At 46.5% G+C, this 26904-nt stretch overlaps 1 protein-coding gene across 2 annotated transcripts in view; it reads left to right on the top strand.

Moving 5' to 3' along the window:
- The window catches only part of DENND2C (DENN domain containing 2C), a 58105-nt gene that overhangs the window by 25509 nt on the left and 5692 nt on the right, over positions 1-26904 (top strand). For both annotated transcript variants that reach the window (XR_014549012.1, XM_083617361.1), the window contains exons 2-16: positions 3973-4925; positions 6064-6212; positions 7248-7354; positions 8640-8810; positions 11750-11846; positions 12434-12478; positions 14506-14693; positions 16645-16754; positions 18036-18105; positions 18418-18495; positions 20788-20928; positions 21653-21801; positions 22700-22877; positions 23644-23685; positions 26677-26782. Coding sequence is in view for 1 of the 2 variants with exons in the window: in XM_083617361.1 (XP_083473487.1) it covers positions 4132-4925; positions 6064-6212; positions 7248-7354; positions 8640-8810; positions 11750-11846; positions 12434-12478; positions 14506-14693; positions 16645-16754; positions 18036-18105; positions 18418-18495; positions 20788-20928; positions 21653-21801; positions 22700-22877; positions 23644-23685; positions 26677-26782 (2425 nt within the window). In the remaining variant the exon portion in view is untranslated. The remainder of the gene's footprint in view (positions 1-3972; positions 4926-6063; positions 6213-7247; positions 7355-8639; positions 8811-11749; positions 11847-12433; positions 12479-14505; positions 14694-16644; positions 16755-18035; positions 18106-18417; positions 18496-20787; positions 20929-21652; positions 21802-22699; positions 22878-23643; positions 23686-26676; positions 26783-26904) is intronic.

Below are 26904 nucleotides of genomic sequence, written 5' to 3'. Positions count from 1 at the left end.
CCTGATTAAGTCTTACAGGATTCCCCGCCCCCTCAATCAGGCTTGTTTCTGGTTTTGGACCCTGGGCAACTGCCTAATAGGGACTGATGAATTATTATCAGGGAGTATCTAGAGTGGGAGGTCTGACTAACAGCAGGTTCAAATGCTTACGGAACCTTCTTTGACTCTACTGAAGATGTCAGCATGGCAGAATCACCTCCATGAATAGTAATAGTTGGAAATTGCTGTAGGATGCCTTTGCTGAATTGGTATGCTTGCTTCCATCTTTTAGATGAGGCTGTTCCCCTTCAGAGGAGGACAGTTGGGAAGGGAGGCAACAGAATAGGATGGGGTGAGAGAGCAGAACTTACATGTTCAGCAAAACAACAACAACAACAAATTCTTTCTCTACTGTAAGCCCTTCAAGCTCAAGCAGCATGACCGAATGCTCCCACATGTAAAAACAAAAACCTCTTCTACACAGAAAGATATATCATCACATTTCCTGATGCCAAACTGCATGGAGTACCCCTCTCTTTAAAAGTGGAGGAGTATTTTCACATGAGGAAACCAAAACACATATTGATAGGACACCCCTTCCCCCAGTATGAAATGGTACAGTCTCTGAAAGATCACCTGGTTTTGCTGAGTGTATAGATTAACCAGTCTTCATTTTGTGCCACGTTTCTAGGCACAGGTGCGGGCTTTAAAGCTCTGTGTCTGAGTGTTTGGTGGGTTTTTCTGTGCAGGCGCTTTCGCTGGGGAAAACCCATGTCTTACCGCTGAATCAGAACAAATGGCAATCTTGTTTTCTGGAGATTGTCTTTTGCTATGATTCAGCAGTAAAATGAGGGTTTTCCCAGGGAAAGCGCCAGGACAGGTAGAAAAACCCACTTGGACGCGCAGCTTTAAAGTGCAGGTGTGTGTTCTGAAAGCGTGGATGAGCCCTATGTCTGGCTCTGAATGGAAAGAGCAGAATGGAGAGGATTTGTGCCATATTACCGGGGAAGGAAATGGCTGGGCAAAGTCTTCAGGCAGACAGGCAAGATGATGAATATTTTGGGGTATTTTGCAATAAATTGGAGGCTGTTCTCGCTATTTGGGTTCCTTTATTCGTAGTCTCTCTCCCACCGCCACCCCAGCTAGCCAGACCCCCTTGCTTCTCTTGGGCTCCATGACCTCCAGAGATGTCAGCAGCTGTTCCTTGGGGAGGGGGGCGGAGAATTATCACTCAGTGCCAGCCTGTTACTTTGGGGAGTGGCCACATTGTTGCTGCTGCTAATCAAGGCCACACAAGGGTGTGTGGAAGAGGCTGACTCCCAGATGCTCAGGATGCTTTGAGGCAGGCCTATTTATAGCAATTTTCTGCGTAGGACTGGAAAGGAACCTCCTTAACCCTGGAAGGAAGGGAGCCCCAGCTGCTTTGCAAAGCAGCACAGCCTGATGGAGGAGGGGAAGGGCTTTCTTTGCCTGTCAGGGTGGGTCTTGCAAAATGGTGGGCATTTCCATGTGGGTCAAAGCACCGGGCAGCAATGTGGGCAGCAATATGGGTAGGTGTGGGATGCCTGTCGAAAAGTAAAGCTAACATTCAATGCAAGGAGTTCTCCACAGACTGGACAGCTCCCACTGTCTCTAATGCCCTTGTCCCAAACAGGACTAAATTAACCATGGCTCATCCTAAGGAAAATGCTGAAGGTCTTTGCCATTTTAGAACCCCCATCGTCAGCACTCATCTGTACAAGTTTCTAGAGCTCCCAGTTAAAGAGGGAAGCTTGGAAACATGATCTATGACTCCTGAAGTCCTAGATGCACCTGAGGCTTTGCTTAGTTCCCCCTCCAGGTCTCTCTTGAGTGTTGGTAACAACCTGGTAGCTCTGTGAGCAGAGAAAGGGCTGCTGGCTTGAAGACCTCTGCTGCTGGTTTATGCCACTTCTGGTGGGTGGTGCAGTTGTTGTTGGTTGTTTATTTGCTGATGTCAGAGAACACTTGCACTGGTTTTGTCCTATGGAGATGGGAAAATATTATGGGTGTTTTGTTCCTGCAGTGTTGTGCAACTGCCCTGGAGAGTGCAACCACAAAGATATTAGTACCGGTAAGTAAGTGGTAGCAAACCCCAGAACATCTGGTGCTCTTTCTTCAGTTTCTTTACCTTAAGGGCTTAAAAGAGCATCTTGGGCAGCCTTCAGAGGATCTTTACTGGGATCTGAAGCAATACTGGGCCTGGGAGGATTCTTTCACCCACCTGTGCAAATGACTGGAAAACACAGCAATCGCCCTGTCATCACCATGCAGGGTGTGGGGCAGACAGAAGCCTGTGAACCAGCTCTGTTGGGTCCAAGACTCGCCTCTGCCACCTCCGCCTGCAGTGGCAGTGGGTGGGTTGCATCACTGTCTCGACCTGTTTTCCTGTTTGTGAAATACAGACAGCATCAGCCTCCAGCTGTGCCTTGGGACTCGGGAGGCCTTGTTCATCTTTTCAGCAAGTGTGCTGAGTGTTGCTGAGCAAAAGAAGACTGTGGTTGTGGTGGGATTTCACACTGAGGAAAACCCTGTCCAGTCCAAGCAAGCATAAGCCCTTGTGCAAACTCTGAGGCTGCAGCTCGTTCTGTTGTAACTTCGTCGCCTTTCAACCATGGTGGTTCAGATCCCCAAAATCTGATGGTGGCAGAGGTGCTGCTTTCCCACTGCTTTCCTCCCCGCCTTCCTGTTGAGGATCAGTGGTGGACAGAGCTAGAGTCAGCATGGGTGGGGCAGAGCCAAAAAGGAGTGAGTGGGGCCACCCCTTCTCTCTCTTTCTGAAACCCCCTTCTCTCTGTGTGTCTCTTTCCTTCTATCTCCTGCCTTCCCCACCCCGCAGGCTGCCAAGAGAGAAACAGATCACTCTTGCCAGTGGTATGAATTGATCCCTTGCAGAGAATTCCACCCCCCATCTCCTTTCAGCTTCTCCCTTCCATATCCCACTTCTTGCCTACCCTCCCTCTGGGCTCCCCCCTATTGCCCCCCCAAAATTAGACCATGGGCTGCAGTCCCGTCCCCCCCATGCAATTCCCTGGCTATATTCTGCTTCCATTGTTGGAGGCCGTGTGCCCTTGAATGCTAGTTGCTGAGAATTACAAGTTGGAAAGTGATGTTGCACTCAGGTGCTCCTTACAGACTTCCCATAGGCATCTGCTCAGCCAATGTGAGAACAGGATACTGGACTAGACAGGCCACTGGTCTTTTCCAGTAGGCTCTCCTTATGTTGCCCTCAGTTCTGCAGCCACCCAATAATATGCAGTGAACTATCTAGAAGATTCATTTTTTTTCCTTTGCCCTCTCCCTTTTCACATTCTATTCTCTTTACTTCCTGGATTGAAAGAAGAAAGGCTTTTGCACAAATACCTTCACAGTAAGAGCACCTGATAGGTCGTAACAGCAAAAGGAACATAGAAACATTCTGTAAAATGAGAATAATAATGACGTTTCAAAATGCTAAGTGCTGTATTCATTAAAAGGGTTGAATATATAGTTAGTAGTTACGAAAGGTGGCTGGGTGCAGAGTTTCACCTGGCTGCTTAATTTCTAGATCTGAAGGAAGCTGAAGTGGGTGAGTTATTCAAAGCCAATCCCTGACACAGCTTGGGAATGTTAGACTTCCGTGTATTGCTCATGCTCAGGAAGTTGTTGCCTTATGTGCAGAGGTGCACATTCGGTTTGATTATTTAGGTATACGCTTACGCTTTTAAGGTATACCTAAAATATAAAATGTGTGAACAAGGCAAACATGTGGATTGTACACTTGTCAGAGAGCTGGGACAAGCTGGAATTCCAGGTCAGGTGTACATTCAGTTGGAAATCTGGGTTTCCTGCAATGTACAGAAAGACCCTTGGAGTAATTTAAACAAACCAACAAACCAAGAGTGTCTTGTGACACCTGAAAGATGGTTGATTGTGTCCAAAGCATACGTTTTGCTCCCCTTCTGATGGATGTCCCGTTTCTCTCTTTTTCTTCAGGGTGCCATCAGAATATGTTTCCCTTTTCAGCACAGTTGCTGGATTACTTTCCGAACTGGATTTGACTGGAAACCCTCAGCATCTTGACTCTGGAATTACAAATCTCACTCACTGCAACTGGGAGGCAACGTGCTGTGATGTGAACTTACGTTGCCTGCCATGCACCCCACGGGCAGCACAGATCCTGGCTTTTCCCGCACTGCTGTGCAAACCCTGTCTCGTAGCCACTGCCGGAACATAAAACAAAAGATTTCTCAGTGGGAGGGTCGGACTCAAGGGGGTTGCCAGGAGGAAAGACAGAAGCCCCAGGACTTTGGGGTCAAGTATGGTCAAGAGAGCAGGAGACAGACGGTGGGACTTGGGCACAACAGGCATTCAGAAGGACTAGCAAACATTCAGAGCCTTGGCTTAGATTTCCGGGAAAACTCTCGCCTCTGCTGTGTGACTGAGGAGGAAGAGGAGAGGCTCCAAGAGGCTCCAGAGAGCCCCTTGGTTGAGCAGCTCCCCAATGGTGTTATATCTGAAGGAGAGGATGAGGCGGACTGGCAGGGGGAGAGGCTCCCTCCAGGGAACTTCTACACCTCACGGGAGCTGTGGAAACAGATAGAAGCCCTTCCTCCTGACCAAGTCCTCGCTCTGGCTTTGGACCTGAAAAGAAAGCGGGAAAGCTGTGGCTCAACAGAGAAGGAGCTGAACTTGGCTCCGACAAAGAGCTTGGAGAACATCTACTGTGACGTTGAAGGTCAGGAGGGGCGGCCAGCCATCAATCCGGTACCCAAACCACGAAGGACTTTCCGATACCTGTCTGATAAGGACCGCACAGATTGCCCTAATGGAGGCTATGCCGAGAGGAAGGCGCCAGAACATCAGTCTAATGGTGGCTGTCCTGCCTCAACCTCCCATGACACTGGGCAGAGAGTGGTCAGCAGAGGAATCCGAAGCAGATCCAAGAGGTGGGTGCCAGGTTGATCTCTCTGGTTCCTCTTATGCAAGTAGGTAAAGGTAAAGGACCCCTGGATGGTTAAGTCCAGTCAAAGGCAACTATGGGGTTGCAGCGCTCATCTTGCTTTCAGGCTGAGGGAGCTGGCATTTGTCTACAGACAGCCTTCTGGGTCATGTGGCCAGCATGACTAAACCGCTTCTGGTGCAATGTAACACCGTGATGGAAGCCAGAGCACACAGAAATGCCGTTTACCTTCCCGCCAGAGTGGTACCTATTTATCTACTTGCACTGACATGCTTTTGACCTGCTAGGTTGGCGGAAGCTGGGACAGAGCAACAGGAGCTCACCCTGTTGAGCGGATTCAAACCGCCAACCTTCCAATTAGCAAGCCCCTGAAGCCCAGTGGTTTGGACCGCAGCACTATCTGCTCCGTGGTGGATATTGCTCATTGTAGCAAGTCCTGTTCCTAATCATTGCGGTTTTCCCCATCTTAGGGAACAGCTAAGCATACTCTTCTCTCAGTTCCCCCCATTCATTCTTCCATCATCAGGAAATCAGAAAGGTTCTCCCCCCATCTTTCAATATTTCTATTTGCAATTGTAACAGAAAAAATGGGGGGGGGATAGATTTTTTAAAAAAATCCAGCTGACTTTTCACAGTAAGAGTATTTCATCATTCCTGTATACATTAATATAAGCAGGCTAAATAGTTGTCTAAATGAAATGGACTATTACAACCCATATGTTCAAATGGAGATGTATGCTGGGCTACAACTCCCATCATGCCTGCCCACTGGCCATGCTGGCTGGGGCTGATGGGAGTCCAGCAACTCCTGGGGCAGGAACAAGTTTCCGCATCACTGCCTTAAGGCATGAAAAACAATTTCTGAGAGAAATTGTGTTAAAAATGATCTCACCCCTTTCTATTGTCTTTATACGTTCTGAATGGAGAAGAACTGAAGACAGAGCTGCATAATACTACTTTTTTCTAAAAGAGCAGTTTTATGCTGAAAATTCTCCAAAAGGAAAACAAACATTTCAGTCAGCTCTAGACAGGGGCAGCAGCCCTTTAACAAAACATAGGAGATGGGCAAGTTATTGCTTGTGAGGCTTGTGTGATGATAAGGCAACTCTATGCTTTGTTTGCAGAAAGTCCTTTGAATTTGAGGACATCCAAGGTTACCGAAACCGGCTAGCAGCCATTGAGTACCAAAAGCTCCATGAAGAATTGAATGGCACCACAAGTGTCCGCCTCTATTGCACGCAATCGGAGGACAACCTCTATGAGGACATTATTGGTATGTTGCAAAGTTCACTTGGAGGAAATGAATTGTACTACTTTGAAGCTGACCTGTTGAACATGTTTATAGATACCTGTTTGTAGAGTGATATCAAGTACCACTTCTTCTGCAAAACAGCAAATTGAAGAGAAGTGGGTGTGGGGATTTGCAGAGCATCCTGCTGCTTTGTGCTTTCTTCCTCCCCGTTTCCTTTCTATTAGTTCACAAGTAGGCACCCTATGGGCCCTAATGTCATTTTATGCAGCCCCCAAACCTGCTCAAGCTGCCCCATTCTTCCATCGTATCAGAGTTCCTTCAGTCCTGTACGTTTCCTCCTTATTTTTCCTGTTTTCTTTTTAAGTGTCTCTTCTCCCCCACTCCATTTCTGTGTAGTTTCAGAATAATTTGAAGGGCCACATTTTATTTGATATAAATAATTGATGTATTCTCAGGAGCCTTTTCCTGGTTGTACAAGCTTTGGGAAAAGGATGTTTTCCTCTCAGCTCTCTAAGAACAAATTGATAGATTTCTGATGTGTATGTGTGGTTTTTTTTGTGGGTTTTTTTTTGTGTGTGTGTGTATAGCACACCAAAGCCAGAGAGTAATCATTTTCAAAACAGTAGCTGCATTGGTCTGTTGTACCAAGAAAATCCTGTGCATGACCTTTGACATCTTAATGACAGGTGGGTTGTCCCTCCCACCTGCCAAGTTTTGCCTGTGTGGTTGGGCTTCAGCTCCACAGCAGGACCATCAGTGGTGGTGAGCTGAAACCTGCTATCTGCAGCCACTGGCTCTGTGCATGAGTTCCCTGCTACTTGCTTGCGTAGCAGAACAAGGTAGAATTCACCCCCTGCCCATCAGCTGATGGACAGGTGGCTGTGGTTTTGGAAAATGGCCCTTGTGGGCTGAATTGGAACCCCTGGTGGGCCAGGAGTGGCTTTTGGGCCAGAGGTTCCACTCCTCTGCTGTAGACATGGTCCCAGTTTGTGCCTTTTGTTGTTGCAAGCATGTTGGTATTCTGCCTCTCTCCTTCACGATACTCCTTTTTCCTAGATCCTGCTAAGGAGAACCTGTATGAAGATATCAAAGTGAAGCCTCTATGGAGGATCCCCTCTACTTGGAAGCTGCCTCCTGCCCGGAGCACCATCAAGCCTCCCAAGGTGAAGGCTCATTTCTCAATGTCTGTTCTCTGCATCCCCACCTAAGGCTGGATTTTGTCCCTGCACCCCACAGGAATTCAGTTGACTAAGATGGAATAAGTTCAGACATGCACAGACTCAGTGGCATTGAGCTAAGTGTTTGAACTGCTTCCACTGAAACGTTTTGTGTGTTTGGGCTGATGGCAAACCTGTGACACTGTGGCTTTCACCATTGTTGGCAGTTATCAACTGAAGATTGCACGTCTGTGAATTCACCATTAGAGAGTAAAATGCTGCTTCGCTATGCTGTGTTAGCATTAGCTTGATCTCTCCTTGTCCGAAGACAATACTCTGCACTCCCCATGCAGGGAACAAAAGAGGAAGGGGGAAATTTGTGCATGCATGCTGAAGCGCATTCACGATCTGTGGGTTAGGAGCATACTTCCACACACATGCACTAGGGTACTCTTTTGTGGAGGGGAGCTTGTGCTGCCTGGGGATTAAGCCATATGCCCAGTATCTACAGCACCACAGGGAGCACTGTAGCAGTGCAGGGGAGGCACTTTGTTGCCTAAACATGTGCACCTGTGCATGCTTCCCTTTTCAGACCTCCTACTCATTGTGCTTTTACCACCTATAAAATAGGGAACTGCATTTGTTCAAGACTGAAAGCTGACGCTTCCTCTCCATCCCTCCCACTTGTGAAGGAATGAGCCTGAGGCACATTCACAATGCTAGCCTTTCCCATCCTGTGGCCCTCCAGCCCTGAGGTGTTGGTCTTGCTGGCTGGGGCTGACTGGAGTTCCAACAACTTTTGAGGAGCCAAGAAAAGGTGTTGGCAGGCACTTAAAGCCTGTGTCCTTGGTTCCCATTATAACTGACTTGAAATGACACCCACCCCCTGCTTCTCCAGTGACAAAGCAGGGAGATTGTGTTAGCTGCTATTTTGCCCCCAAATGATTTTAGGGGAAGAGGACAGTCACTAAGCTAAACAACTGCTAAATGCACAGGTGTGTAAATCGGGAGAATTGGGCAGGCGGTGGGAGAGGAGGCAGGCCTAATTAGATTTCCCCACTGCTCAGCTAAGGGGACTTTTCGGCCTGTGCTCTTCTCCAAACCAGGGATTGTTCCCATGCCTGTTAGACACTTCTACTTCATTGTCACTACCATAAAAAGCAGGCAGCCTGTTTGCAGAATTCTTGTTCATTATTGGTGTCTGCCCACATTCAGCTTAGTGGGAATCACTTTCCTAGTGAAACCTTTTCACTCTCAACCATGTTTTTATTTTATTTTTGGTTTTGTGCAGCTACCCCCGAAGCCACACTTCCTTCACCGCAAAACCTTGGAGCTAAAGACCACAAGGATCTGCCTGCGTGGGAGGCTGCCAAAGGACACAACTCTACCTGTTACGCTGACGGAGTGGAAGTTCTTCAAAGCAGGCGAGGCTGGAAGCAGGAAGAGGAAGAATCTACCTCGGGTGAGGAAGCACGATTTGAGGGTCCCCCCCCACCCGGGGAGGAAAAGCAGCAAGAGGAGCTAGAGTCTTTTCTTTCTTTCCCTGCTCATGCACCACACCACTCAGTTCTGGGAATGGTCCTGAGCATGAGGAGATCTTCACCCTTCCTCTGCAGCAATGCTGAGCAGTGATTTGAACCTAGTTTAAACCTAGGTGCAAGATTCAGCTAGCTAGTCCTCCTTGTGGAAGCCCATGCCTGAATTAATTTCACTCCTTTGTTTATTTGGATGCTGTTGTCCTGCTGTGCATACACAGCTATTCAGGCTGATTAGCAAACGGGCACAGGCAGTATGTGGCAACGTGCAGTTAATGCGCAGCTAACCCCCATTCACTTTGGAAGTTTAATTCTGATTTTAAACAAGTGATCAATGCTGCTTGTAAAGGCTCAATATGATCCTGAGTTCATTTTATTCTGCCTAGACTCATGTAGCTTATTCCTCTGGAGTGGCTTACTCCGGATTTAACATTTTAACCTCCAAAGTGTTTTGTGGCTTAAAGCTGCTGAGCAGTTTATTAGGAATGAGACAGTTCCATAAAACTTGAATATCATTTTCCTGATGTGTTTCCTGCCGCTCCCTCCCGTGGGTGAGTGAGTAACAGAGATGCATGACTGGTGTAGTCGGCAAACTAAGATTCGCTTCTGATGCTGCCTACGCACTGGAGAAATTGGACTCCTGTCCAGCTAGGGGTCTTTTTATATCACCTCGCATACATCTGTATTTTTAAAAAATCAGTGCACAACACACATCAGTTCTCTTGATAACCCTACAGTAAGAAAGCATTGCAAAAAAAGATGTGTTTCAGATATTGTTGTCTAGCTAGGGACCTGAGCAATAAAAGCTCCCAATTCTGGCATCTACTTTAGGCTAAAGGACTGAGCCAGCCCACGCAGCCTAGTAGAAATCTCTTTCTTCTGTGGCAGAGGGAATTGGGGGTAGGAGGAGGGAAGGCTAGCATATTCCCCAGGCCAGACTTGTTGCCTTTTCCAAGTGTTACACATCAGCATTTCTTGGAGTGTGCAAAGATGATTATAAACGTTGTGCCAAGAGGAATGATGAAATGTCCCACATGAGTGCCCTTTGTCAGACAAAGACCCCTAAACAGCCTCCAAACGTAAAGGAGTAATTTACTGACAGGGAAAATGCATGTTGTTCTCTCACTCTGAACTCACAAGATTGCTGGAGTGATGCCCAAACACACTGTGGCAAAGAATCTTGGTCAACCCCACCAGAGAAGCATGTGCTACGTTCCAGCATCCTGACGCCATATCTGCAGCTCTCAACCACTTTTCCTGGGTTCTTGAAGCTGCTGACAAATGTGAGAGCCCTGTGACTGCCAGAGTTTGTGGCAGCTGGCTTAGAAAGTGTGGGGTGGGGAAACACATTTCCAAATCACAGTGTTTCCGTGGCAAAAAGCTGTGGAAAGTCTCAGCTACCTGGCATGCACACACACACCCCTTCTCCCCTTTGGCATTTTGCATGTTTCGTCTCAACAAACACCAGTGTAACCGGGCTACCATTTCAAAGTGCGAAGTAGCTCTCAGATTAAGATCAAGGCTGGGAAAACTCTGCAGGAGCGGAAGAGAGGCAGGAGGAAATGGATGGAGGAAGTGCAGCGCTTCCTGCAAAAGGGCAGCCATGCCCTCGGGTTGTGCTGCACGCCCTGGCCCAGGAGCAGCCGAGCAGATTGCTGCTGCGGTTCCTTCTTCCTCTGCCCGCCTGACCCTGCTTGGGTTGCCGAGGTCAGGGAAAGGGTTGGGACTGTGAGCGGATTTACCTGGCGCTTGCCTCTTGCACTTGTGCATTGCTGGTGGTGATGGGAACGACTGGTCCCCACCCTGTGGCCTGTGCTTGGAATGTCGAATGCATTCTTAAAGCCGGGCAAGAGGGAACTTGGCCTGCGTGCCGCGCCTTTCAGGCAGCAAAGCAGTTCCGCAGGAGATGAGAGCGCCAGCAGGTTATGACTTGACACGCTGAGCCAAAGAGCTTTCTGTCTGCCTGTGGCTTGAGATGCCTGATACTACACATGGAACTGGATGGGCTTGGCTGCTGCTGCCATCACCACTCATCTCTTAGTGCATTTTTTTTTTAGAACAACATAAAGTAGGTAACTCAAAAAAGGGGCACCCAGTAGCTAAGTCCCTGCCTGTCTCCAGATATGGAACTATGTTCCCCTCTCTTTTATTTGAAGGGTCCGTCCTTCCCTTCATTTCCAGGACCAAACTGTTCCTCAGTCCTGGCAAGGGAGGTCCCTTGGTGCCATTTCCTTGAGAATCTGTGGCCCTCCAGACATTGTTGGATCACGGCCAGCAGTATTGCATGAGGGGGCCAGAGCATCAGTGCTTCCCTCTCAGCAGTAGCACATGAGCAATCAGGTTCTAGAAGGGTGAACATAGTTGTAATGGAGCATGAATATAGATTTTCATGTTTCTGATCCTCGAAATAGGAACACCTTTGGAAAGCCAACCCAACCTATGTTATGAATCTTGGGTCTGTGTGCATGGAGTTGAATGTGCCTTTGCTCAAGACTGTAGATGTAACAAAGACTTCATGCTACAGAGTACTGTGGGAAGTTCTCTAGTGGCCCACAGGTTTCACTTCTTCCTGTGACCTGGTCCCAAGATCAGGCCCACGTCAGGACTCCTAGTGGCATGTATATGCAGTGTCCATATACATCCCTTGTTATCCTTTTCAATTACACGTTTGTATGTTTCTTCTGGAGGTCAGATGATTCAGTTTGCCCTCTAGATGGATCAGATCATCCTTGACATGGGTTTGGTAGCTGCCCACCTCAAAATTTTCCAACATGGCTCTGTGAATGGCCAGCTTTTACAGTCCTTGTCTGGATACTTGGGAGACATGTGGCCCCTCTTGATTTCCACTTTGTTTTTTGGGTTTCAGCTTGTGTTGAAGATTCAGGAAATCTTTGACTCCAAACGAGGGAAGAAGAGGGTGAAGTTGGTGGCCCAGACAGGAAAAGAAGTTTCTCCAGCCAGAGGTATAGATTTTGAGTTATGTAAAGTTCTACTAGTCAGATATCCAAACATTGGTGGGGATAAGTATGTACTTGCCAACTCTTGAGTATGTTTAATATGTGCTTACTCCTTTTTTATCCTGCCCTTCCTCTAATGACCTTAGGATAATGTAGAAGGTTCTGTACTAAAATTGCAGAAGAATAAAGTAGTCTCTGGTTTTTCAAAAACTGTGCTACTACGTTTTTCTATGCGACTTTTCTTCCTGGCGTGTGCTGAACTGCCTAGTAAAGAGCCATGTGTTCTTTGTGTGACCTGCATTTTGCAAATCAGCATTGTCAAGTTACCTAGCAGTGCTAAACAATTTATGGTGATGCTTCCTTACATTGCACAACATGGAAGATGCCTCCTTGAAACCATATGATGAGTTTTATTTGCCTTGTTTAACACTTGGAGTGTGTGTGGCAGCAGATGCTTTTGCCAGATGTTGCACCTGTGCGCAGCTTTTGGTGCCCTTAGGCCCATGATGGGTCATCAGCGCGTCAATTGCCTTCCAGCATTTCCTATTCCCACCCAGCTGGCAAATTCTGATGGAAATTCTCTATCGTTTCAGGTGAAACCAATGGGTATGACAGTGAACCGGAGAATCTGCCAAAAAGTGAGTGAGTCACAAGGGCTGAGCCAGCTCATGGGGCATAATTATAGCTGCTGGATCACCTGCTGGTATATTTACTAGAAATGGCCAGGCTGCATATAGCTTCTGTGAACCATTTGAGTATTTGGAATATTGACCATTTGTTCGTGGCAAATGGGCTCACTATGAATGCTTAGAGCAGGGATGGGAAGCTGTGGCCCTCTGGATGTTGTTGGTCTCCAACTCATGTTACCTCCAGCCAGCTTGGCCATCAGAGATGGTGGCAGCTGTAGACCATTAACAACTGGAGGGCCACCGGTTCCCCATTCCTGGCTGCTTGTGGAGCTCAGGGGATGCATATTTCTTTCAGTACTTGGGAGAGCATAGCTTGCTTGGGAGCTATGTCTACTAAAACTTTGGCATGAGGACTTCACGCCTAGGATCCCAGTGAAGAGAATAAAGGATCGGGGTGACCGACAGGAAAAAAATATCTGAAGGAAGTGGGCATGTTTAGAGCTCAGGTGGTGGCTTTCAAACTGTGTCCCCATGAACTCTGGAGTTCCAGTAGCTTGATGGGAAAATCAGCAACTATGGAAGGCTTTCTTGAAAGACAGCCTGTCTGTAATTATTACTATTTTCTTGCAAAGGGTAGCCTCTCCCTAGTGACTGTTTGACATGTTCTAGGGCACATTTGATTTTTACAGTGCAACAGCAAAGCCCAACAAGCTTGAAAGTGGATCGGAATCCTCTGAGAAACCTGGTAATCCCAAGCAGGCATGAATGGGTGTTGCTGCAAATGAGCCAGTGTGGAACGTGTACCCTCAAAGGAGGGAGGTTTCCCCTCAAAAAACCCAACTCTTTTAGGGAATAGATTCCATCCAAAGCAGTTGGGTCCTTTTCCAAAGGTGAAGAGAAGACATCTGAAAAGGAAAAGGTTAGAGTTAGGGCATCTAGATGCTGCAGAGGCTGCTTCTCTCCAGTTCCATGGTGCTACGAAGTAGTCACTGAGCTTCTTGTGGTAAAATATATTAAGAGGCTGGTCACACGCCCCTCCCAAAGGCATCTCCAGTGTCGCCTCTTTAGCCCATTCATTTCTGTACTCTGTATGGTCCTGCAAGATTGTGAAACGCCCTTTGCTGGGAAAAAAGGAGTAACTGGAGTGAGATTATACATAATGAGTTTGGCCCTTTATCCCAGGCTTGCATATAAGCACTGGAGGAAGAACAACTAGAGCAACAGGCTCCAAACTGGATCTGTGTCATGACTCATCTGCTCTAGCTGGCACCGGTGGCTCTGGACACACCAGCATTTCCTGCTCTCCATGCCTGCAAAGCTTTGCCTGTAGCCTAGCACAAACACACTTCAGTAGTGCCCACCAATGTCAAGTCATGTCTCCATCCATCCTGCAAACTGTCTTGTGCGGGCGCTCAGATAAGCAACCCTCTCTTAGGTGCTAGAGGGGGGAAGGGAAGACATTGCAGTCAGGTTTGGAATAAAGGAAATGCGACTTTTTACATGCAGGCCGCATGAAGCCTAAGTCACTGCAGTCGGTGCAGTTTTGAATACTGCTCCGATCCCATTCAGAATGGGATGCTTTGTGATAGCTCACTATGGTGGAGAGGAGGAAACCAGTTCTGTCCTCATGCCATAGCTCTCAGATGTTAGTATGTTTTGCCTCAGATTGGGCAGCGTAGCTAATTTGTCTCTTGCTTACTGCTCCTCCCAACCTTTGCTGGTATGTGGGAGAACAGAGCTTGCCTTGTTCCCAGCTTTATCACTGACCGTCTGCATGACCTTGAGTAAATTCCCTAATTCAGGCCAGGTCAATGTATTGCCCTCCAAATGTGTGTCCAACTACAGCTCCCATAATCCTTGACCTTTGCCCATCCTGGGTGGGACTGATGGGAGATGGAGTTCGGCAAGAACTGGAGGGCACCATGTTGGCTAATCTGCCCCTAACCCTTCAACCTTCTTCCTCTCTGTTGCTGCCTCCCCTTCCTTCACTCAGGATGAAAGGCTTTAGCAGTTAAGAGGTCATTTGTCTCCCTTAGGTCGCCATAAGCGCCTGCTGCAGGTACAGGCTCAGTCCAAGAGAAATCCACACTACCAGACTCTGGAGAGGGACCTCATTGAGTTCCAGGAGCAGCAGCTCTTTGAGCTCTTTGTGGTGGTGTCACTACAGAAGAAGCCATCAGATGCAACATACACCCCACAGATTATACAGCAGTTTCCTAGCAAGGTGAGTGGCATAGCAATGCGGACGTCTGTCTCCATTGTCCAAAGCTTAATGTTATTGTGAATATGCACTGTGACCCCCGTTGCTCTTGTCATAGCAGTATAATACACACTGAGATGAATAGAAGCACAAGTACACTAGCTGGTCTGTGATACCTTGGTTGACGTTTTTGTATCTCTTAAAATAATTCCACTGTGTAGTCTCAATGACTTGTAAGGGAATGAGACTTATCAAAGGCCCATAGCGCAGTGGGTAACTGAGATTGATTTTGTGGCAATCATCAGGATTTGTCCTAGGCCCCTCAGGAACTGGAGTATCTTTGGAGCCTAATTGCATGTCATATGCAAAATATGTGCAAAAAGAGCCTGACAGCTGCTTTTCCTTAAAAATGCAGCTTCATTAGGGAGATGCAAACTACACCATTTCCCTATAAACCTCTATAAATCTCTAGTCTATCTATCTGTAAGTGATGTTTTAACCCCACCTTTCAGTTTTATTTCTAAAACACTCAAAGATGGCCTACATCGCCTGAAATAAATTGCACCTCCAAAATACATATTTTTAAAATGTGGTTTAAAATGCATGCTTGCTTCCTCAAAAGTACATCTGGAATCTGACGGAGGTGTTGCGATGCAAGCAGCTTGGATGGAGAATTGATTTGGAGGCAGAGAAAGGGTTAAATGCTCCCTCTCCAGTTCCATCCCCCCTCCCAGTCCAAAACTCCCGCCTAAGAAAAGCAACCATTGGGCTTTACATGTTTACACGCATTGGGGAGCAACATGTATTTCTGACCTCAGGCTGAAACGTTGCCTGCTGGACTGTGGTCTAGTGGAAATGCCCAAGTGCTGACCTAGCTGGCTGTGCAAAATCTGGGCTTGAACGATTGCTCAGCTCTTTGCCAGAGAGCCAGAAAAGAAGCTCAGCTTTGTTTGGGCAAAACATGCACCAGTTTCTAGTCCTGTGCTGCTGGGGGCAGCCCGCAGACAGAGAGAGGAAGTGCAACTGAGTTTTAATGGTAATCCCAGAGCAGCGCTGACTTCATCTGGTTGCTGTTGATAACAAAAACAGGGAGGGGGATGTGTTGGCCTACATTGCTTAGGAGGCACAGTGAGCAACATCCCACCGCCTCCCATGACCTCTGTGTGTGTGTGTGTGTCTTTTCTCTTTGTGCCACTGCTGACAAAGTGGATGGCGCCCTGCCAGTCTGCTAGCCTTCCCTCTGCCTGGGAGATATTTGGTAGGATGTTAACAAGATTTGCACGGGAGGGTCTTTGAGGCTGGGATCCAGCAGGAAACATTGCCCTAGTAATTACGAGGCAATGATTATAACATGAGCACAGTGATTACAGGCTATCGCCAGCTCCGAAAATAGTGCTGTTTCCAAACAATGTGCCAGTCACTCCCTTGCATGGGAGTCTGCAGTGAAGCAAAGCTCCTGGAAAGCCTTTACTAGTCTCAACAGTAAAGCAAGCTAGACTGGAGTGGGCAGGGGTGTGTTTTTTTACAACGAAGGCCATGCTGTAAATTAATCAGGAAATAGCAAGGCATGTATATATTCATATGCCTATTTATTATTATTATTACACACTCTGTTTTCTGATATTTTTTATTGAGCACTGCTTTGGAAACAGTTGTTGGAAATTGGTTAATGAATTCTGAAGGAAATCAGTAACCTGCATACTCTTACTGCAGAATTGATCTGATCATACATGGAAACTGTTCCTCCGCCTTTGAAAAATTGTAACTTATTTTTATTTGGGGGGAGCGGGGTACCTTTTTCAAGGTATTCAAGTCAAAAGCAGCTCTTGGAGGAGAGGAGAGGATGAAAAATTGATGTGGGAGTGGGGCTGGTGTTTGGTGTACTTGGAGGATAGCCCTCCATGTCTGCACCCAGAGAGGAAACTCTTTGCTTGCCTGGCTGTGTTCAGTGACGTGGCGTGTGTTCCCTCTGCAGCCTGACCACGCCTTTCGGCAGTCTAAGGACACTGAAGAGAGGCTAAAGGTCATCCCCAAATTCTGTTTTCCTGACCCCAAAGACTGGTGCCCGACATCAGAGTCAAAGAGGTGAGAGACTGTAAAATGGATTGTTTTTATTTAGTGAGAATCTAGGCTAAGAACTGGATTGCTTTGGAGCAGCAGTGGGGAACTGGACCTAGCCAGTGGGCCTGGGTCTGACCTCCTCCAACCCATGTGTGGCATTTTGACAGATCGGTGTGGCTACCAAACTGTCAATTACCCAGTGTCACTATAACATAACAGTTTCATTGCCAGCGTGGCCAAAGCTCGGGGTAAGCAGGCTGATTGTTGATGTCTTCACACCCCACTTCCTTTGCCCAGGAGGTTTGAAATCAGTTTGCAAAGGCACAGGGGTTTAGAGGCGCCTATGATCAGTAGGTCAGCGGCACCTTACAATCCATCCTTTCGGCAGGAAACCGCCCCACACCCGATGTCACTTCCTCATGAACTTCCAGCGCTTAACGAAGCCTTTTTTCTTTCATTTCCAGCAGGCTTCTAAACTGAATTCTGATATTACAAATTTAACACATTTTTAGTCTTATTGCATTGGGTCTTCTGTACACTAACCACTTGAAGATGACTGATTAAGTGGTATACAAATTGTTCAAGTACATAAACAAATGATGACAGCAGGCGTTGGGCATGACTTATGGGAAATGGTCTTGCAGGCCCGAGGTCCCTTGCTGCTGCTTGGGAGGTTTTCCATCTCTTAGGGTACCTCTTGTTGAGGGCTGAATAGTGACCCTGGGAGTAGAAGCTATTAGCATTGAGGGGTGGGGTTGGTTGCTCTTGGTAAGGGCAACATGTCTCCCCTTTCACGTGGTTTTGCAGCTCTCAGACTGAGATGTGTTAGGAAGCGTGTCCTTTTGGCTAGTTGAATAAATTGATTTGATTTTTTTAAAAAGATACCCTTCCTTGAAAAGAGTGTTTAAAAGCACAAACAAAACTACAACCCTGTAGCGATCTTTTTATTTGCTTGTTACTTTCTGCCCACCCTTCCCCCAATTCACTCCAGTGTCGCAGTGACCTAGATATCGCTGACCATGAACTGCTTACCTACCCCAGTGGGACCCTTGCAAACAAGGGTGGGGTAAGGAGGTAATCTCTTGGAGGCCAGTTCTGGTCATTTGTGGGTGGGTGGAGATCTTGGAAGGCAGCACACTGATGAAATATCTGCTGTAAACAGATTTAGGAACTGGAGAAGCGCTGTGTCATTTGTGCCCAGCAGTGAAATTCACATTGTGAAGATGGGGCCCTCTGCAGGGTAGGCTAACTCCTGCTGTGCTCGCTCAGTAAACATGGCAATCTACTTTTTTCTCTCTTTCCCAGCGAAACGTTTTCCTTTGTGCTGACTGGTGAGGATGGCAGCCGCTGGTTCGGATATTGCAAGAAGCTCCTGGTAAGTAGCTCCCTGTCTTGGATGCTAGCATGAAAGCTCTGCAACTACAGTGAAGGATGAGTGCATGTCCACAGTGGACGGATTGGCTTTGAGCACCACTGTAGTGGCTAGCAGCCTAGATGCCTGAGCAGCTTCAAATAATTATTAAGCCTGGCATATTGAAGGAATAGGAGGGTGGAAGGAAGATGCACTATTTAGAAGCTGAAACCAGGGATGCTCAGGTGACAGTAGGGTGAGAGATCCTTAGCAGTCTGGCCTTCTTGCACGTTCCACTGCTTTGCACCTAAAGGTCTGCTCTTGTCGCCTTTTTAGCCAGAAGGGAAAGGCAAACGACTGCCTGAGGTATACTGCATGGTGAGTCGCCTTGGCTGCTTCAACCTTTTTTCTAAGGTGAGTGGGTTGCCCTGGACCTCGCAGTGAAAGTGGTAAACTGCCTTTCTAGGGTTGCTGTTGGTTGTTGGGATGGCACATCTTTTCACAGCACTTCCGACCAGGATGCTTCCGACCAGTTAGTTGCACTCCATCTGCTCCAGCCAGCAGGGCCAGGCCAGGGATGATGGGAGTTGTAGTCCAGCAGCATCTGCAGGGCTACAGGCTCCCCAGCCCTGTAGTAAAGTAAATGAGGGGGAAGGGTTGGATCTTAATGCACCTTTAGTGGGGTGGAAGCAAAATCAGCCCCAGTAAAGGCTAATCCAAAGCCAGCCCCGCTTTCCCCAGCCCCCAGAGTTGTGGCTGGAAAGGATGTGGTCTCTTGATTTAAAGAAGCTCTTAAGAAACAAGCTTTCAGTTCCCTTCTTACTGGAAGAGAAGGGTAGTGCTTTGAGGAAGACTGCAGAGAAAACTGCCTTGCTGGCTGCAGACTGGCAAAATGACAATAATTCGTTCAATGTGGTTTGTAATGTATTCTGAAGAGACTTCATCACATAACAGCTGTCCACTCCCTAGAATGCTTGTTATTAAATTATATACTGCCCTTCATCTGACGATCACAACATAAAAGTACAACATGAGAACACAAAATACATAACAAAACAAAACAAATTTTAAAGGACACGTTTTAAAGGACATAGAATGTTATGGGCCTGGTTATAGGGAAATGTTTTTGCCTGGTGCCTAAAGATACGTAATGAAGGCGCCAGGCGAACCCCCCAGGAAAGAGCATTCCACAAATGGGGAGCCACTGCAGAAAAGGCCTGTTCTTGTGCTGCCTCCCTCTGGACCTCTTGTGGGGGAAGCACACAAAGAAGGGTCTCAGATGGTGATCTCAGGGTCTGGGTCAGTTCATAAGGGGGCAGACGGTCCTCGAGGCACTGCAGCCCTGAGCCGTTTAAGACTTTATAGGTCAAAACCAGAACACTGATTCACATCCTTCATTATACGTAGTCGCTGTGGCATTGCCAAACTGATCTGTGAGATTTGCACAAAGCATCCTGATTGTTTGCCAGCAGCTCCTTTTGGACTTCCCATAGGCATCTGGCTGGCAACTAACCATGATGGCTATGTTCTGCCTCCAGTGTCAGAGGCAATATATCTCTGAATGCCGGTTCCTGGGAATCAAAGGTGGGGAAAGTGCTGTTGTGCTCATGTTTCGTTTGTGGGCTTCTCACAGGCATCTGGTTGACCCCCCTGAGAGAAAGATGGGCCATTGGTCTCATCCAGCAAGGCAGTTCTTAGGTTTGTCTTCGAAAAACTGCTAACTGCTCTCTGCAATATTATCAGTCATATAAAGGAAAGTATAATCGAACATTAACATTTAATAGCATTTCAATTTTAAGCATCTTTTGGCCTTATCTATGAACCATTTACAACCTCCATGCACCATATTGATGGATTTTAGGTGTGAATTCATGAGCAAAGGAGGAAATGTTTTTCATAGGATTAGGGGGTTGAAATGGATTGCCTTCTGCTTTGGCCCCAGGGTAAAACTGCCGCCGCCTCATTTGTCTTGAGATGCACAGTGTAACATACAGTAAGATCTCAGATCTCATTACACGATCAGTATTACTCCAAGCACACTAGCAGCCACTTGGAAAAGTGAAAGAGACAGCCGTGGAAAACAAATGGGAGGTGTGTGCATTTAAATACGCAATTACGCGACTTAATAAAGTATTGTGAAGGAAGCGTAGGCGGTTGGAGTCTGGAAGAATGCTGACAACAAACTTTGAAAATGGCTCACAATGAGCTAGGAGAGGTGAAGGAATGAGGAATTGAATGTGAGGAAGGTGGAATTGGGGGGGATGCACCTAGGGGTGTGTCCTGGGTGGGTGGGGACCGCCCACACTTGGTGACACGGTGACTTACTCACTTTTCTGGTGAATTAACTGGTTTCTCTAGATGGTTGTGCCATTACAATGAAGGACACATCTTTGCTGGGGGAGGGAAATGAATGTGCCATTATCATGTGCCAGTAACACAGCACATCTTACAAGAGGACATCAGCTGAAATGCTGAAGTGTCAATCCTCTCTGCTTTCATAGAATCATAGAGTTGGAAGGGATCCTGAGAATAATCTAGTCCAACCCCCTGCAGTGCAGGAATATGGAACTGTCCCTTGTGGGGATCAAAACTGCAATCTTGGTGCTATAAGCACTACGCTATAACCAGCTGAGCTATCCAGCTGTTTCTCACTTGTGTTGCGGCCAGGAAGAACCAGTCTTGTAACAGTAAATTCTTCTCATGCAGATATTGGATGAAGTGGAGAAGAGGCGTGAGATGTCCCCAGCCCTGGTGCACCCATTCATGCGCAGTGTCATGGAGGCACCGTTCCCTGCTCCTGGGCGCACCATCACTGTGAAGAGTTTCCTGCCAGGAGCAGGAAATGAGGTAACGGCAAAAGGCATTGTTGCCTAGCAAAGGCGTGAAGAATGATCACCATGATTGCAGTGAACCCGGGGGAAGGCTTGCTTCACTGCCCAGAATGTGCAAGCCATAAAGCAATTTCCAGAGGGTTGCTGGATTGCTGGCATCCTTTATCTGTCCTTTTGGGACACAATTCAGAGCTTGCCAAGTCTATGAGCACACATCTAAGCAAATGCATGAGCGGAACAACTTCCATTTGCACAGTGGGACTTCCCTTCCCCTTTGTGCACCCCTTTAAATCTGTTCTGGGGGTTCCCCCAACCCTCGTAGCAGATTTGGGGATGGCATAGTGTATGTGTGGAGGGAGGAGAAGAAGCCATTCTGCTCCTATAATTATTTAATTGAATACAGTCGTACCTTGGTTGTTGAATGCCTTGGTACTCAGATGCTTTGGCTCCCGAACGCCGCAAATGAAGTGAGTGTTCCAGTTTGTGAACGTTTTTGGGAAGCTGAACGTCTGATGCAGCTTCTGCGGCTTCCGATTGGGTGCAGGAAGCTCCTGCAGCCAATCAGAAGCCGCGCCTTGGTTTTCGAACCGTTCCAGGAGTTGAATGGACTCCCAGAACGGATTAAGTTCGACAACCAAGGTACCACTGTACCACCTCAACATTTTGGGTTTCAGGAGAGAACACAACAACAAAATAGCTCAATTCTTGTCCATAACTCATTTACAATTGTCTGCTCTCAGGTAATTGAGCTTTGCCGTCCCCTGGACTCGCGTCTGGAACATGTTGACTTTGAATGCCTGTTTAAGTGCCTCAGCGTCTCTCACTTGATCCAAGTCTGCGCTTCTCTCCTGCTGGAAAGGAGGGTGATCTTTGTTGCTGACAATTTGAGGTGAGACTGAAATGACAAGTCCCCTGCCTGGCTTGGCAAGATCTTTGTGTACGTGTGTTTCCCCTCGCCCTTTCTGAACCTTTCATGCCACAGAATAATTGCAACTTTTCTTGTTAATGCATATATAGACTATCATCATCATCATCATCCAAATTCAGCCACCATAAAATGCAAACTCTGGAAACGTGAAGCAGATATTCATGAATTACTGGAAAAAAGACTATTGGTCTACCCTTACATAAGTGTGCACATAAGGTGTAGCTTGCATGGAACCTGACACCAAAATCTGGAATTGCAGGGCCAGCTGGGGAAGGGCTGTAGACCAGCGGTAGAGCACCTACTTTGCATACAGAAGGTCCCAGGTTCAATCCCTGGCATCTCCAATCTTGTCTGAAATGCTGGAGAGCCACTGCCAGTCAGTGCAGGCAATGCTTAGCTAGATGGACCAATCGTCTTACTTGGTATAAGGCCCCTTCCTATATTCCTGTGCTCCTTCGTACTCGGGAAAAGTGCATTACACAGTCATCTCGGAACTGTACAACTTCATAATTGTGGGGGAAGATAGCATGTGCAAATTTTCCTCCATAAAAAACAAATTGCACTTAGAAGACTTTCATGCCATGGAAAAGCCTGTATTCTTTCCCACTAAGATTCTGGCTTTCTGGAACCAGGGAGTATTTATTATGGGACAGCATTCATTCTTGCAGTTAACTACCTCTATTTTGCAGTGGTACTGTTCCAAAAGTATCACATATTTTCTCTTGCATGGGACCATTACATACATCACATTTTAGCCTTTACCTGTACTAAATTAATTTCTCTAAATTAGGGGTGCTTTTCATCAGTCAGGGACTTCATATACTGACTAATGCTTTTGTGTTTTATTTCCCTCACTTAGCACCTTGTCCAAATGTGGTCATGCTGTGGTTGCAGCACTCTACCCGTTCACCTGGCAACACACTTATATCCCTGTCCTGCCAGATTCTATGATAGACATTGTCTGCTCACCCACCCCTTTCCTTATTGGCATCCTCTCCTGCTCCTTAACTCAGCTCCAGGACCTGCCCATTGAAGAGGTGAGATCTGAGAAAACCTCAGGAGGAAATGTAAGGGGTGGTGGTGCACCAGTTATTACACCATATTAGTGAGGAGAGGGTGAAAGTTTTAGTGGTGTGTTCTGGGGTGACCTATTCATTTAAGACAATAAGCTTAATTCTTACGCTTGCACGAACCTTGAGTCCATCCGTGATACACTGTATCCAGTGTATCATCAGCCCATGGATTTCTGCTTGTGCAGTAGAATGTTCTGTCCCCCTGCTCCCACCCCACACCCCCTAAATCTGATCTAGGCATCCCCCCAACCCTCCAGAGCAATTCTTGTCCTGATGGAACATGTTAGTTGAATGCTCTCCATTGGTATCAGCATAACTGTTTGCTCAATAGCCCATTTACACAGAATAACTTTTTAAAGACTCTGATGGGGCTGGGGATCTGAATTTTTATTTGTAGAGGCCGCTCCCCCTCCCTTCTCTTCTCAGTTGGAATGTGCTGCCATTGTAGATGTGACTCCCTCCATGTGCAATAGCTTCCACCAAAGTGCTTGAACTGAAGTCAGAGCTATGAAGCGATAACTTTGTCCTATCCCGGATTGCCAACGATTGATGGACACCACGGTCACCTGATAAGAAGGGTTGTGCTTATGTTATCTGATCTGTGTTATCTGTTCCGTGCAGCCAGACAATAGCCTGTTGTCACAGTGTCATATGAATCAGGATAGGACGACTGTGGGTTGCACAAGGGGTTTGTGGATTATATGCAGTAACCATCTATCTCTTTCCTTAGGTACTGATTGTTGATCTGTGCGCAGATACATTTTTACAACAGGTGAGTCAAATTACTTAGCTACTGGCTGCTTCACAAGCAAGCAGAATAATCCCCCCCCCAGCGAATGGGGCCTTACAGGCAGTGGAGTGGGGATAAATACACAAAAGAAGCTAAGGACCAAACTGCACATTGGAGATCCATGTTCAGATCTGCTGACTCTTTGTTTAAGCTTAAAAGGAACAGGGAACAAATTGGATTGAGACTGCAGAGCTGGGGGAAATTGGGGTTTAATCTGTTCCCATTTGCCATTTACCTGATTTCCTCTGCCCCAAACTGTCCACACTGATGAGGAAAAAGGACATCAAGGATGATTAGTTTTGTCATTTTGTGGTTCTGAGGACTGGGAAGAGGGGTCGCAGAATGCTGGGCTTCTGGGGAGATAAGATTGCCCAAGGGAGTTTTTCTTTTGTCTGTGCATTTGAGTGGCTTAGGTATCAACAAGTGTTTTCTGTGGGGAAGTGGTATTTCCTAAGACAGCTGAAACTTAGTAGGGGGTTGTGGCCAAAATTTCCAGTTGGTCCACTTCTCACATAATGAGATAGCATTTTTTCAAACTATGTGCAGGAGCAGGAAGGAGTCACCATGAACCCCAGACTTTAGTCAGTTTCTAAACAAACTTAACTTCAAACAATAGATTACAAAGCTAGCTTGCTTAATTAACCAGAGTGTGTTTTTAAACCACAATATTTGGTTTGCAGCTAACAACAAGCTTGTGGAAAGTGAAACTAAGCACTTCCCTAGACATGCTTGGGAAGAAGGAAGATGAGCATATGGGTCTTAAGTTCAATGGGGTTCCCTACTGCTTGAGCCCATGGTCATCGTGGTTTAGCATGATAGGAATGAACCTAGCTCCCCTTGGACTTCTGTGCTCCCCATCACTCCCCCACTCCCAGCATGGCTGCAATGAGACTGGAAGCTTCTGCTTTAAATTAACCTCAGTTTACTGTGTTGTCCAATCCATAAACTGTGGTTATTCTTGGAAAATAGGAAGCTGCTCTATATTAAGTCAGATGTTTGCCTGTCTAGATCAGGTTTAAGGCAGAGGTCTTTCCCAGCCGTATCTGGAGATGCTGGGAATTGCATGGGTGGAGATATTTTAAACCTTTTCTTCCCATGCCATAGTTCTGCTGAAAATCCCCCCCCCCCTTGAGTCACTATTTGCATCAGAGAGAAGCTTCTGCTGGGACCAATGGCAGCTTTGCTTCTCACACAAATAGCTTTAAGGGGATGGGTGCTAAAGGTTTGAGTCCCTTCCCCCACTTTCTTCAGTCCTGGTCCTGATCGTTGCTGCCTGCCCCATGATTGCTGTTCTGAAATAAAAATGCACAAGGAAAAACTACAGTCGTACCTTGGTTTACAACCATAATCCATTCCGGAGGTCTCGTTGTAAACCAAAACAGGTTGTAACCCAAGGTGCGCTTTTGCCATTGGGCTCTCCCCCCCCCCCAATTGATTGTAATCCAAAAAAAAATGGGTTGTAATCCCCCCCAAAAAGGACATACACTTCCGGGTTTGACGTGGTTATAATCCCAAATGGTTGTAGTGCAAAGCGGTTGCAAACCAAGGTACCACTGTATACTTGTAATGTGACTTGTATTTTGGTCTTTAGAAAGCTATTGTCTCTTTTGTATCTTGCTGCTTCTATTTTCTGTGTTTCCTCTCCACAAGAGTTCTTCTCCTCATTGTCTAGAGTCTAGACAGTTGAGAGTTTCCTGTAGTCAGCTGTTCTTAAAATAATATCTAGTGGTGTCATTCTCTGCTGGCTTCCCTTTTCCCCTGTTGCCCGAAGGTGCTCCCCCAGGCAAAGCAGGGAAGACTGACAAACTGTTCAGTGCAAACTGTCCACCAAGCAAAATGAAATGTCATTAGGCTTTATAGTTCTAATGCACAACTCCTGGTTAAGGAGTACTCAGGAGTAATTGGGTCATTGCAATTGGGTCATATACAGTACTTCAGTATATTAGAATGTTTGAAAGGCATTGCTAATCTCAGGCCGTTGTTGTTTGTGTAATGGTATCTCTGTCCATGGCAAAAGACAGGTCTCTGCCCAGAGGAATTTACAGTTTTAAACTTCAGCAGTGGCCAAGGTGGGTGGAGAGGTGGCAGGCAGAGAGGGAAGAAAGGGTGGCTTGCATGAGAGCAAAAGCAGGCAGCTGTATCTAGATTTTGATCCAACTGAAGACAAGAATTAAGGAGTTCAGGCCAAAGGGTTAAATAGGCCAAAGGGTTAAATAGAAGCAATTTGCTAAGATTTGTTTCGGTTTCAATTATAGAAAGCTATAAATGTCCTCAGGAGTACATCAGTTTCTCTTATCGTCTGTCTGTTTATCTGATCCTCTGTTCGTGGTAGTGGCCGTTGCCACATCTTATGGTAGCAAATTGCAGGCTGTAGTTCATGTGATGTGTGACGAAGCATGTCCTTTTTCCCTTTCTTGAATCTTCCACCTCAGTTTCTAATATAACAATAGAGGAAGAATAACTTCTCCCTATCCACACTCTTCACACCAAGCGGTCCTCCTTTTTTCACTCCACTAGTCTGTCTTAAGATGTGACCTTATGATATTTATTGGATTTTTGTTTAGTTTTTGAATTCTTCTAGGGGCTAGAAATCTGTAGTGGTTGTATCAACATCTGCAATGCTTTTTAAAAATATTTTTATAATGGGTGGTGTACAACTAAGTTATACTCAGAGTAGATCCCCTGAAATAAATGGATTTCACTTATTAAGTCCATTGATTTCAGTGGGTCTGCTTGCTCTGTGTATGATTAACATTGGAAACCACCCCATCTGTTTTAAACATAAATTTTAATTGGTTCCACACTTTAATTATGTATAGCCATGAGGTGTGCCCTCTTAAGCTGCATGCTGAAATAATTTCATGTGGTAAGTGACATAATTACTTCATGAAACATTTTAGTGACGTCACATGGTCCTGTTTTGGAATACATGTTAATTACCACCACTCTGCTTCCTCCCCTTTTATTTTAAAGGTTTCGGATGAAGATGAAATCCTACCTCACAAGCTCCAGGCTGCACTCGTACAGATCTTAGAAGAGAGAAATGAAATCTTGTCTCGGGAGCGGAATTACACACAAGGTGACTTGGATCAGAAAGATGGTGTACAATGAGTTAAATAAAATCTTCAGATTTACTTACCCCAATAAACCAGAAGCATTTCTTCTAGGTGTACTAGGGAATGAGTTACCAAAGAAAGCCCA

The sequence above is a fragment of the Podarcis filfolensis genome (genome assembly GCF_964270895.1).
Source record: "Podarcis filfolensis genome assembly, chromosome: 6".
NCBI classification, from domain to species: Eukaryota; Metazoa; Chordata; class Lepidosauria; order Squamata; family Lacertidae; genus Podarcis; species Podarcis filfolensis.
Note: the sequence above shows the minus strand (reverse complement) of the source record. Positions and strands in the feature narration are given on the sequence as shown.